Below are 13,159 nucleotides of genomic sequence, written 5' to 3'. Positions count from 1 at the left end.
CAACATGCCCTAGCCCAGGATACACAACACAGCAAGTCAGTGGTAGAGCTAAGAATAAAATATGCCATTTCCAGAGTTTATGTAACTATATAGGGTTATTTAGCTTCCTTGAACTCATTCAACTTCAGCACCATGGAAAAAAATGTGGTGGCTAATGTGCTAGACAGGGACTGGGGAGATGTGACTTGAATTTTCTGTTGTATCAGACTTCCTTTATAATATTAGGAAGTCATTTAGTCACTGAGTGCCTGAGCTTCCCACCTGTGCAATGGGGATAATAGCACTTCCCTATCTCACAGGAGTGTTCAGGATGAATACAATAAAGATTATGAGTTGCTCAGCTACGATGGTAATGAAAACCATACAAGTATCTGAAAGTCCATTGCAATAGGGAGTCTTTTCTGACCTGAAGAAATGTAATTTTAACTCTTGGGCTGCATCTAGACTGGCATGATTTTGCGCAAATACTTTTAACTGAAAAGTTTTTCCGTTAAAAGTATTTGCGCAAGAGAGCGTCTATACTGGCATGTGCCTTTGCGCAAAAGATTTGCTTTTGCGCAAAAGCATCCGTGCCAGTGTAGACGCTCTCTTGCACAAGAAAGCTCCGATGGCCATTTTAGCCATCGGGCTTTCTAGCTCAAGAAATTAACTTGGCTGTCTATACTGGCCCTCCTGCGCAAGAATACTTGCGCAAGAGGGCTTATCCCTGAGCGGGAGCGTTAGAGTATTTGCGCAAGAACCACTGATTTTGTACAGTACAAAGTCAGTGTTCTTGCGCAAATACTCGTGACCAGTGTAGACAGGCGGCAAGATTTTGCGCAAAAGCAGCTGCTTTTGCGCAAAATCTTGCCAGTCTAGACGCAGCCTTGATTTTTATCTGATGTGATTGTTTTCCTCTATACCAGTGGGATCTCGCTGTGCATGATTATTTCACAGGTATGCTTCTGAGAAGGAGGAGAACTCAGAAGTGACCATCTTTCACACTTGGCCAGCTTTGGCTTTCACATTCCTTTTGTCAATGGAACACTGTTTATAACAAAGTAAATTATATACAGGAAATTTGGGCTTCCTGTTCTGTCTGACTCCTCCTCTGGAAGAACTTGAATTGATTGAAAACTACTGTTGAATCTGAAGATCCCTGTCTAGGCAGGGAAATAAAAAACATACACACACACACATAAGATCTGGCTCCAACAGGAAACTGTTCCCATTTCCAAGTGAATGGTCTCAAGCCAAGAGGATTTCAATGGTATTTTAAAATTAAGAAAGGAAATATTTTGACTGAAATTTCAGTGAGTCCAGACACATTTCCCTCTTCTTCAGCCTTCATTTCTACTTTTTTCTTTTAACCAAGAAGGTTGAAATCCTAAACAGAATTCAATTTAGTTGATAGTAAAGGTGGAAATTGCACTATTGGAAGCCAGCTAAATCTCACTGTTATTTCAAACAGCATAGTCCAGGAAGTAAATCACTGGATTGAAAATCAAGTAACCTGGCTTGTACTACCAGCTCTGACCTTCTGTGTAGCCTTTGCACAGATACCCCACCTGTACAATGGGAGTTAGGGCCCCTTTCCTTCTAAAGTGCTTTGAGATTGATGAATCAAGAGTGGTTTATAAGTGATAAGAATGAGTGAGTACATAACCACACAGATCATGCTGCTTTAACATTCTAGCCTGATTCCTCTGGCCCACTACACGGAAGTTCTCCCTGTGTTACATCCCCTGGCTTCACAGATGTCAGAATGAACATCATTCTTTCAACACAGCAATTTTTCATTACAGACAGGAACAGTGCTGTGTCCTCATTGATTTGATGAAAGACTATCAGGGTTTGAAATCAGCAGTAACAAAAGTGATAGAGAATGCTGACCATGTGACTATGACCAAATCCAGTTTAAAGGATCAGGAGGATATCAGAAGGGCTTTATCAAAGGTAATTAAAATATTTTCATTTAAAAAATAACTGAATGGATCTTTGGTTTAATCAAATTTGCTGAATTATTTTGTTTTATATTTGAAGAGAGGCTTGTCTGACCCTTGTTAGAAGTTCTTTGCATTACTGGGTGCCAAATCATCTCCTGCTGAAATCAGTGGTAAATCTCCTTTGACACACTGCACATTTTGCAGGAAAACCTGTCAATTTGCATGCCTCTGCATTTCTGGTATTTTAAGTATATTGTACATTCCATTAGTAGTTTTAAAGGTACATTTGTATACAAGGAGAAGCTGTGCGTAATTAGTGAAGTTGGATATGCTATTCAAAGGCACGGAGGAAGAAGATGCCTGTTAACATGTTTGTAATGATTTGCCTTAATAACCTCTTAGCTAATTTTTGTTCAGCTGAAAACAGAATGAAAGGACAAGCTGATAACTGAACTTTGGTCTCTTCCATGACAATGTAAGGCATTGATATTACATTTCCCAATTCTGCTTGCCTGAGCTCAATCTTGAGAGTAAGCTCTGTAGTAAACTTCCCCCATTGATTAGAAAGCGTTAATTTTGATTGAAAAACCTGTAATGGGCATATTGCAAGACTCTCGTTAATATCAGCAGTCAGAACCATAAAACACATAGTACTAAAACACACCTCTTTGTGAGCTATGTTTTATAAAAATCATAACATCTGGAATTATAATTCAGATTATCATTCTGTTGAAGCGAAGAGTTCTGAATTATAACAGTAAAAACTGTTACAGATAACATAGCTACCCCTGAATTATAAGGGTGCATCTACACTGCACTGTTATTTTAAGATAACTAGTATTATTTCAAAATAACTGTGAGCGTCTACAAAGACATTCCATAATTTTGAAATAATTGACAGCTTATTCCGAATTCTGTAAAACTCATTCTATGAGGAATAACGCCTATTCTAAAATAACTATTTTGAAATAAGGTGTGCATAGACGGTCCATTGCTGCTATTTTGAAATAGCCCCTCACCAGGGCCATTCTAACTTTTTCCTCCCCAGTGCTTCCTGGGGCTCTAAACAGAGATAGCACACCTGCATTAGGGAAGCCCTAACCTACGTCCACACTGCACGGCTATTTCAAAATAACTATTCCAGAATAGCTTATTTTGAAATAGCTGTTCAGTGTGGTTGTACACCAGCTGAAAAAACCTAAAAAACAACAAACGGTCCTGCAGCACCTTAACGACTAACAAAAAATGTATACGGTATCATGAGCTTTCATGGGCACAACCCACCTCTTCAGATGAATGGAGGAAGGGGTCTAGAGGTACAAATGAATAGTAGAAAAAGATGAGATGGGGAGGGAAAGGGAAGGAAAGAAAATCTTGTTAATTAGAGTGTCTGTGATAAATGAGGCTAACAAAGTGAACTGTAAGTGCTTGGTACTTAGCTTTTGATGTTATTAGGGTATTGAATGCAGAAGCCCATCCAGTTCATGTCGTTGTTCAAACCTTGATTAAAGGTGTCAGATTTACAAATGAAGGCGAGATCCATTAATGACTGCCTGGGCAAGTTAAAATGTTCCCCAACAGGTTTCTGTGGGTTACCATTTTGAATGTTTGATTTGTGTCCATTAACACTTTGTTGTAGAGACTGTCCAGTCTGGCCAACATACATGGCAAAGAAGCATTGCTGGCGCATGATCATGTATATCACATTAGTGGATATGCAGTTGTATGAGCCTCTGATGTGGTGGTGGCTTATTTGTTTAGGTCCTGTGATGATGTTTTTTGTATAGATGTGTGACTAGTCATCCTCTACTAGAGCCCCCAATTTAAACCCCTCCAGAACATCATTTACAATCTACAATCTATCCTGGAAAATGATCCCTCACTCTCACAGGCCTTGGGGGTGGGCCAATCCTCACCTAGGGTATGTCTACACTAGCTTGTTAGTTCGAGCTAGGTAGGGTAATTAGGGCAACCGGAGTTGCAAATGAAGCCCAGGATTTAAATATCCCAGGCTTCATTTGCATGTTCCCGGGCGCTGCCATTTTTAAATCCCCCTTAGTCCGAACTCCATGCCTGTAGCTACAGGCGACACGGAGTAGGTAGTTCAAATTAGAGATCCTAATTCGAACTACCATTACTCCTCATGGAATGAGGAGTAACGGTAGTTCGAATTAGGATTTCTAATGAGGCCTGTGAGAGTGAGGGATCATTTTCCAGGCTAGATTGTAGATTGTAAATGATGTTCTGGAGGGGTTTAAATTGGGGGCTCTAGAGGATGACTAGTCACACATCTATACAAGAAACATCATTGTGGAATGAGGAGTAACGGTAGTTCGAATTAGAATCTCTGATTCAAACTACCTACTCTATGCCGCATGTAGCTGCGGGCACCGAGTTCGGATTAAGGGGGATTTAAAAATGGCGGTGCCTGGGAACATGCAAATGAAGCCCGGGATATTTAAATCCCGGGCTTCATTTGCAACTCCGGTTGCCCTAATTACCCTACCTAGCTCAAACTAATGAGCTAGTATAGACATACCTGTACAGACAACCCCCTAACTTAAATAAATTCTTTCCAGCAACCATGCAGCATTGCTCTAATCATACTCATCCAGGAACTCACCCATGCAATAAACTCCGGTGCCAACTCTGTCCACACATCTACATTCAACACCCAAATGACATCAAAAGCTCATTATCAGGCACTTACAGCCTACTCTGTTAGCTCCATTTAGAACTCTAATTGACAAGATTTTTTCCTTTCCCTTTCCCTTTCCCTCCCCATCCCCTCTTTTTCTGCTATTTATTTGTACCTTTGAACACTTGGCAGATGCTCTGTTCCAGCACATCCCTCAGGTCTCTTTCTCTGGAAAAGCAGATGGTGAATTCCCTCTAACTGAAAGTTGTTTTATCCTGAGATAAATATTAATTTTATTTCTGTACGGTTTATTTTGGTGTTGCTGTTAACATTTTGTAATGTAAGCACTATGAAAATGACCTATTGGCAACACTGGCCAGAAGAAAGTATGTAGCAGTTTGCAAGACCCCGCATATTCCCATACCAGTCTCCATCAATCCTCACTTGCTGCACATTCTGAATGCCCATATGTCTGAGGCTCTCAAAGCACTTTTCAAACATTAGTGAATTATGCTGTATGACTGTTATGTGTTACTGTTCTCCCCAATCTACAGATGGGAAAATGAAGGTTTGGAAAGTTTGTAAATTATCAGCCCAATGTCCTACAGCACCTTTTTTTAGAGTGGGAAAATGACTCAGATCTTGTTATTCACACTCATAGACTTTAGGGCCAGAAGGGGTCATCACAATCATCTACTTTGACCTTCTGCTCATCCCAGTCCACAGAACCTCATCATCCATTCCTGTAATAAGCCCAGAACCTCATATTGCCTAGCCACTCATGCACTTTAACTGTTAGAACATTCATTTCATATTCCACTTATTCTAAGAACTACAGATTGCCTGGTTATTAGTGATATCGACAACTGTTACCAAGGAATTAGAATGTAGCTATCAAACACATTCCATATGCTCAGTGAGTTTAGGTCTCTAGAGGTGGCTAAGGAGGTGGTTTATTTATTTATTTATTTATGACTGCATTAAACAAGCAAACATTTATGTTCACAGCATGAAGCTGTCAAGAGTGAGCTAAATGACAGACAAAAAGAGCTGGATGCCTTCACTAATAAAGGAAAACATTTGTTAGCAGAGCTGAAGAGAATTCATAACTGTGATCCCATGCTGATGAAAACAGATATGAACAGCACTGTGGACAAATGGCTGGATGTAAGAGCAATAAATTATGTTTTCCTTATAGGGTAAATTCAGTTTACAGACTGAGAATAGGTTGCAATGTATGTGCTTCTCTTAGGAACTGCAAATACTTTTTTTTTTTAATTAAAGATGACTTCGGAATCTCAGAGGGCTAAGTCATGAGCATTTTGGAAATGGTTTATGCTCAGATAAATATATATCAGGTACACTTACTAGATTTAAAAAACAAATTTTATGAGGAACTGTATGTTTGAATGTAATTTACTATAAATTAAACCAGTTCACGCTTCTGTTTTTGTCTGAAGAATGTGTAAATTTTGGCTAGCCACTATGGCTATGTCTACACAGAAGCGTTATTTCAGAATAACTGATGTTATTCCAAAATAACATAGCCCAGATCTTACACATAAGCAGTTATTTTGACATACTATCGAAATAATGTTGGGCTGGAGGATTGGTTACTCTGACTCCTGTAACCCTCATTGTACGAGGAGTAAGGGAAGTCAAGGGAAGAGTGCTCTTTCTTGAAAAGTTGAGATAAGCTGTTTTAACTTAAGCTGTGCAATTTGCATAGCTCAAGTTGCGTAGCTTATTTCGAGTTTAGCCGTGCTGTGTAGACGTGTCCTAGGTGGCCCATAATATATTATAAAATGTAATATTTTAAGATTTAATATCTATAGAACTTTACTTGCAGATTTGTGTATTGTGAAATAGAGACATATCAGTTTTGAAAATTATAGTTTGCTGACTATTCCAAGTAAAAATATATTTTACAAGAACGGTCACTTTCCTTACCTGTTTATTCAGAACATTAGAATAACCTGAGTTGGTTTAGAAGAAAATTTGGTCCTGTGTCATCATTCCCCTCTTTATTTTAAACTTCTCATTGCAGTAGCAGTTGAGTTATAAAATATTCATATTTCAAATCTGGTTTGAAATCCTTCAGAAGATCTTAGTAAATTCCCAAACATGCATGATGAACTGCTCCCTACTTACGTCCAGATTACTTGCAATCCTTATGACTTCGGAAAACTGCAGCCTGTTTAGCTGAGATTGCTAAGTCATTTGAGGTTCAAGCAAAGGTATGATGCCTATTTGGATGGTAAAAATGGAAGCTGGAAAGGCAAGCGTGTGTGTAGGGGAAGTGTATGCAGAGACTTATTCTAAGAGAAGGTTCGTGTTTGGTTTGAATCTTATTTTGGACCCATTTCACCCATAACTATTAATTAACTACTTTTGATGCATCAAAATTGTCGGTGGGGTGATTTTCAATATTGGGTGGAATTCTAGCAATATAGCACATTTTAAAGTCAATGGAAATTTATTCAGCTAATTCCACTTGCAACTCTTTCCTCTGGCAAAGTGTACACATTCATAGGCACTGGAATGTTCTGATTTATATCAACTTTACAATATATGAATCTAAAACGCAGACAATAAAGTCTCCCTATTCTAAATGGTGTTTCTGTTTGTAAAATTTCAAGACTTGGCGTTAGCTTTTCCAGGTGTTTCTGAGCTACTTTTTTTTGCAACTGGTTCAAATGGAAAGAAATATGAAATTTATTATAAGGGATATTGATGTCTCTACCTCTCGAACAGGTATCAGAGAGGACCGAAGACAATATAGAAAAATTGAGTGTAAGCATGTCTCTATGGGATGAGGTGCTCGCCACAGGAGATGAAATTGACACATGGTGCAGTAATGCCATCTCTCAGTTGAATGAAGGCATCAGCAACCTGAGCAGCAGCCAGAAATTGGAGACCTTTTTGAAGGAATTTCAGGTGTTTACCAAGAAAATGATACAAATGATTGAAATGCATTTATCAGCTGGTTTAAATCAGCATAGCTCAATGCAACAATGCTGGTATACATCAGCCGAGACTCCGTTCTTGTTTTTGTTTTTGTTCAGCTTGCTATCACCAAACATAGCAACCCACTATGGAGAATGTAAATATCTAATAGACACATCCCACCATCTTTTTTAGACTGTTTCTTTCTGTCTATTAATACTGAAGTATCTGGGCACTAAACTGCATTTAATCTGTTGTAACCCCACCTCTTTTTATGAGGCTTATCAAAAATTAAGGATGGGATTTTGAGATAGTCAGGATGGGCTGTATTCTAGTCCCAATGGTTATGGGAATTTTACCATTAACTTCAGTGGGAATAGAGTTAGGCCAATGCAGAGCACTTTGAAAAATCCCCATTTAAAATGCGGGTGCTCCTGTAGATACAATAAAGTTGATGTTGTGTGCTGAAGAGTAAGTTAGTGGGCATGATCTGCATTCAGAAGTTATACCAGTTTCAATTAGTGTGTTCAGAAACTAATTCAGTAAAATAAGAGCAAGCTTACTTGTGTGGACACTCTTGTATTGGCTCTCCCCTGTCCCCGCCAGCCTTCTGCACACCAAGGAGACTGTGCTGGGGGGAACCGGCTTTTCAGCAAGCTTCCCCAAGCACTGACTCCCCCTTGCTACCTCTGATACAGAGGCAGAAGTGAGGGGAGCGAGTAGTCAAACCTAGGGTTATTGGGTAGACGATTACTCGACTAGTTGTTTACATCCCTATGCTGAAATTCAAGAGTACTTTATTTCTTTTACACCTTGCATTAAAAATAATTACAGAAGATTCACAGTCATTAATAATATGTTAATGCATTACTTCTACTATTTGCCTAGAATGAGTTGTTGAGTAAGTATTGATTAATACATTAGACTAGAGAGTCACAGATTCTATTATGTGTAGTATTGGTGCTATGTGACTTTGGTGGTCCATAATTTCACTTCCCAATAATTTTCTAAGAAGTTGGAATATGAGCCAGTAGTTTTAGATGCTAACTCCTAGAAAAGTGAAGCTTTTACGTAGCCATGGTTCTGTGCTCTCTTGCTATGGGCGTTATATGAGAATAATGTTGTCAAAAATATACAGCAGAGCCATTGAAGAATGTGCTTCTTCCACTTCCTCTGAAATTAATGAAAAAAATAGTGATCATCAGTGAAACAGATGAGTTTTCATTAGTAATACAGGTAAATAGTTATGAAATGCTTCAAAGGGAACATATTTCCTTTGATTAAACTAAAACTATGTTCCATTGTGTCCAATTCTCATTAGGACCAGCCAAAAAAATGATGCTAAACAGGCTGGTTTTGTATGAAACCAGACTATGCCCAGACCTCACATGTGCAAGAGATAGACAGCACTCAAGGACTGTACAGGAGTTAAACACAGTCTTTACAATCAGGGAACGCAAGGATTCTTCACAGCTAGAATTTTCTGTATTGGTTTCTGCCAAGATGTGAGGAGGGGTCAGGACAGTAACCCATTCATCCCCTCTATCCTTCTCTGTCTTGACTAGCCAATAGAGGAGGCTCAGCTCAGAGAGAAAACACACACTGCATCTACTTTGCAAATGCAGCAGCATTTGCATATCTTAGGAGCTCTGGAAAGTTTTGTGGCTCCCTGATGCACAATACCTCCTGCAATTTCTCCTGGGGTGATTCTGTAGCACTTTAATGCTACAATTTAGCCCTTAATGTGCCTCTTCTAATCAATTAGATCTGTGTTAATTTAATATTTCATGCTTTTGCAGGAAATAAAATGTTCCTCCAGAATTTTCATTGACATTTATACAGTAAACTGGCACATCAGTGAATAAAAGGCAGCAGGACTACTTCAAGATTTACTTCTGAATGTAACTTTTTTTCAGAGAGCGCAGTTCTCTGTAATATAAAACAGAGGGTTGTGTACATTATACTCTGAATTCCAGTAAGTGGAACTTAATGACCATAGTAAATTTTTCCAGTCTCATAAACAAAGGCATTCCTATTTTTAGTGAGCCACTTTTCAGAGACTCAAGCTGTTAAACATTTTAAACTCTAAAATGGGCTGTGTGTGTGTGTGTGTGTGTGTTTTTAGTGGAGAAGAAAATGTCTGAACTTAATATATAAAAGAAGTGTTTTTGTCAGACTACAAAACCAAGGGATAATAATATTTAATTTAGTTTGAGTAGCTTAATTCTTTCTTTCTTTCTTTCTTTCTTTCTTTCTTTCTTTCTTTCTTTCTTTCTTTCTTTCTTTCTTTCTTTCTTTCTTTCTTTCTTTCTTTCTTTCTTTCTTTCTCAAGTTCCATCCAGCTCTTTAACTAAATAAAGTTTACTATATGCTGTTTTATAGTCTGAAGTTACGAATAAAGGGCAGAAGGTGGACCAGCTTAGTTCAAAAGTTTCAGAGCTCAATGAACTGACCAATAGTCATGAGTCACCTGCAAATCTTCAGGTAAGATATAGCTGTCATTCATCACAATCTGTATTGTTCTGAAATTGTGCTCCTTCTTATTTGGGGGGAACATATTACACTTGCCTTTACTGTGATATTTTTTTTCCTATTGAGATTGAAAATTCTCAATTAATTACTGATATTGTTTCTGAACAAGAATACTGTAGATTATAGAAACAACAAGGACACAAGGTTTGCAATTTTCTAAGTGCTTTACTACCATCTGAATGTAATAATGCCTTCTTATTTGAAAGTTAGTGTTATAATGGATCATAATTATGTTGGTCTACTTTACAAAACTGCACACTAGATTAGAATAAGTGCATAAAACTAATTATTATTAGAAATTGGCCAAAACAGGAACCTCAAATCCCCATTCTTGCCATTTTGTTTATTTTCGGGGTCTAATTTGAATAAAGACTAATTTTGTTTAATGTCTCAGACATTTAATCTGCAGAGAGGGAGACTAGCTCTTTAATTTTCTCACATTTGGATATTCATTCAGTGTTAATTCTGACTCCACTGAAATAAATGGCAGAACTCCTACTGAGTTCCATGGAACCTATTTTCACCCTCAGTGTATGCCATTTTCATTTATTTCAAATATTTGTAGCAATGCAGCAAAGAGAAAAATAGGGGGGCACATCCTATTTTACGTCTTTTCCATTTATCATCTCATGTGAGCTGCCCACCAGTTGTAATACCAGGGCCAGAGTGATTCACTGTAGAGCTTTATTATGTAAAATTTTGGTTTTAGTTCCTAGAAGCAGATTTACGGCAAAAACTGGAACATGCCAAAGAAATGTCTGAGACAGCAAAAGAGACACTGGAAGATTTCTGCACTCAGAAGATGCAATTATTAAAGTTTATAGATCATATGACAGATTGGCTTACAGAAGTAGAAGAGACACTATTAAACTCTGCTTGTTATCAGGATCCTAAGTGCCTAAGTAAAGTGAAGGTAAAGTATTGTAGAAGATATACTTTCTAATGCATAGTGGCTCCTGTGTTTAATTCTAGCATAGCTTTACTCTGATCAGATTAAAGTATCTTTTTTATGCTTTGGATATCAATGAAGAACACTCATATTTTTAAAGAAGTGAATGGCATTGCTAATCTTCAATTTTTCTCTTTGTATTGCAAACCTTTTAGAGAAATAAAATGAATAGCGTTCTCTCTTATTGTGACAGGAACTAATGTTGTTTCATCAAACTGGTTTCAGCCATTGCTTTAGAATGTTTGCTATTTGTTTTTTTCCATTCAAATTGTTGTGTATTTGGAATTGATGTAACTAAGCAATTAATAGCTCTGTTAGATCTTAGAATAAAATTAGGCTTTACCCTAGTGTACCTCACTTGCCAACTGCATCACCTCCACTATCTAAACCTTAGATTCTATTTATGCTATACTGTGAAAAACAGTGCGGAGGTTTCCATATTGTAAATAAATGGCCACTCTGATGAAGAAGCCACTCTCAACTTTAGCTTTGATATATATTTAGCTTTGTATGCTGTTTCCCAGAGGGGTGAAAAGGCAATGTTAACAATCTTCTCCGTCTCTCCCAGACTCCCAATTCACATTGCTTTCCTAATGTAACCTTTGAACTGGGCAGAAAAAACTGATATAATATTTTTGCTGGAATTTTTCAATTTATCAAAATAGATTTTTTTTTCTAGAAAGGTTAGATTTCTGTACATTTCTGATGGGACACAGGCTGGGGTCCATTGGAACCCTTCCTGCCTGGAAGGTTTTGATCAGAAATGGGGCTGGTTTCGTGCCAGCTTGCCCACTTGACTCCTTAGCAGCTCACTAGACAGGTTGTCTTTGAGTCACAAACCTTAGAGCTTCCAGGTCCACAGCTTTGAGGATTACCCACCAGATGGATGGCTCTGGAACTGGGGCTCCATCTCAATTTATTTAAAATATTTTTTTTAAAGTTATTCCAAAGCAGAATTAAATAAATTTTGAAATATCAAAATCCTCTGGAATTATCTTTTTTTCACACTGCTCTATTATACTGCAAATGAAGCTTCACTTTCTGCTGTGCTTTGGAAAATATACTTAAATAACAATTATGGTGGTGAATGCTGACAAGTGCCATTTTTTGGTGCTGATTAAACATTCTCTAGAGTCCTTCTCAGTTGGGATATGCCAGGAAATTGCATAATCTACTAGCCTGTTCCTCTGTTCCTTCCACAAATTCATTACTGCAGAGTGCTCTTGGTCACTGCAACAAGTGGCTGGATGAAGGGCAGAGGAGCAGGAAAGTTAGAGGAACTAGGCATCTGTTTTGTGTAATTGGGCATGGCACATTGACAATACAATCTTAATCCTGTAGGAAACACAAAAAGAGCTCAAACTCCAACAGAGCAGCATCGATTCGACACGAGAGAACCTCAACAGCTTGTGCCGCAAGTACCACACTGTGGAATTGGAGACTCTGGGTTGCACTGTCACATCACTAATACAGAAGTATGAAGCTGTGACCCATCTGTGTTCCAGAACTCAGGCCAGCATGCAGGACTCCCTGGAGAAACACCTCCTCAGTGAGTCTGTGTGTTTGTTTATATGAGCTGTTAGACCATAGCCATGAATCAGACTGCCCAAGAACAGTGTTGGCAAAAAGTTTCCATTGACATCATTTACAATTATATTCTTGCTCTTGTATAGAGACTTTCGTAAAAGTGCTTTCATCAACTGCTAGTTTCAATGTCTGTTGCAAACTCTAGGGCTATGTCTAGACTGGCATGATTTTCCGCAAATGCTTTAAACGGAAAAGTTTTTCCATTAAAAGCATTTGCGGAAAAGAGCGTCTAGATTGGCACGGACGCTTTTCTGCAAAAGCACTTTTTGCCGAAAAGCGTCCGTGCCAATCTAGACACGGTTTTGCGCAAGAAATCCCCAATTGCCATTTTTGCGATTGGGGCTTTTTTGCGCAAAACAATACCGCGTTGTCTACACTGGCCCTCTTGCGCAAATGCTTTTGTGCAAGAGGGCTTTTGCCCGAACAGGAGCAGCATAGCACTTCCGCAATAACACTGACAATCTTACATGAGATCGTCAGTGTTCTTGCGGAAATTCAAGCGGAACTGGCAAGTTTTTCCGCAAAAGCAATTGCTTTTGCGGAAAAACTTGCCAGTCTGGACGCAGCCTAGGGTTTAGAACA

The 13,159-nt window shown here is 38.5% G+C and overlaps 1 protein-coding gene across 12 annotated transcripts in view; it reads left to right on the top strand.

Annotated features, from left to right (window-relative positions):
* SYNE1 (spectrin repeat containing nuclear envelope protein 1) overlaps positions 1–13,159 on the top strand; it is a 488,224-nt gene that overhangs the window by 209,309 nt on the left and 265,756 nt on the right. For all 12 annotated transcript variants that reach the window (XM_075924456.1, XM_075924455.1, XM_075924462.1 and 9 more), the window contains 6 exons: positions 1,785–1,935; positions 5,572–5,730; positions 7,318–7,500; positions 9,892–9,993; positions 10,751–10,954; positions 12,332–12,539. In XM_075924456.1, coding sequence (XP_075780571.1) covers positions 1,785–1,935; positions 5,572–5,730; positions 7,318–7,500; positions 9,892–9,993; positions 10,751–10,954; positions 12,332–12,539 — 1,007 coding nt within the window. The remainder of the gene's footprint in view (positions 1–1,784; positions 1,936–5,571; positions 5,731–7,317; positions 7,501–9,891; positions 9,994–10,750; positions 10,955–12,331; positions 12,540–13,159) is intronic.

This window comes from Pelodiscus sinensis, chromosome 3 (assembly GCF_049634645.1).
Source record: "Pelodiscus sinensis isolate JC-2024 chromosome 3, ASM4963464v1, whole genome shotgun sequence".
Taxonomy (NCBI): Eukaryota; Metazoa; Chordata; order Testudines; family Trionychidae; genus Pelodiscus; species Pelodiscus sinensis.
Note: the sequence above shows the minus strand (reverse complement) of the source record. Positions and strands in the feature narration are given on the sequence as shown.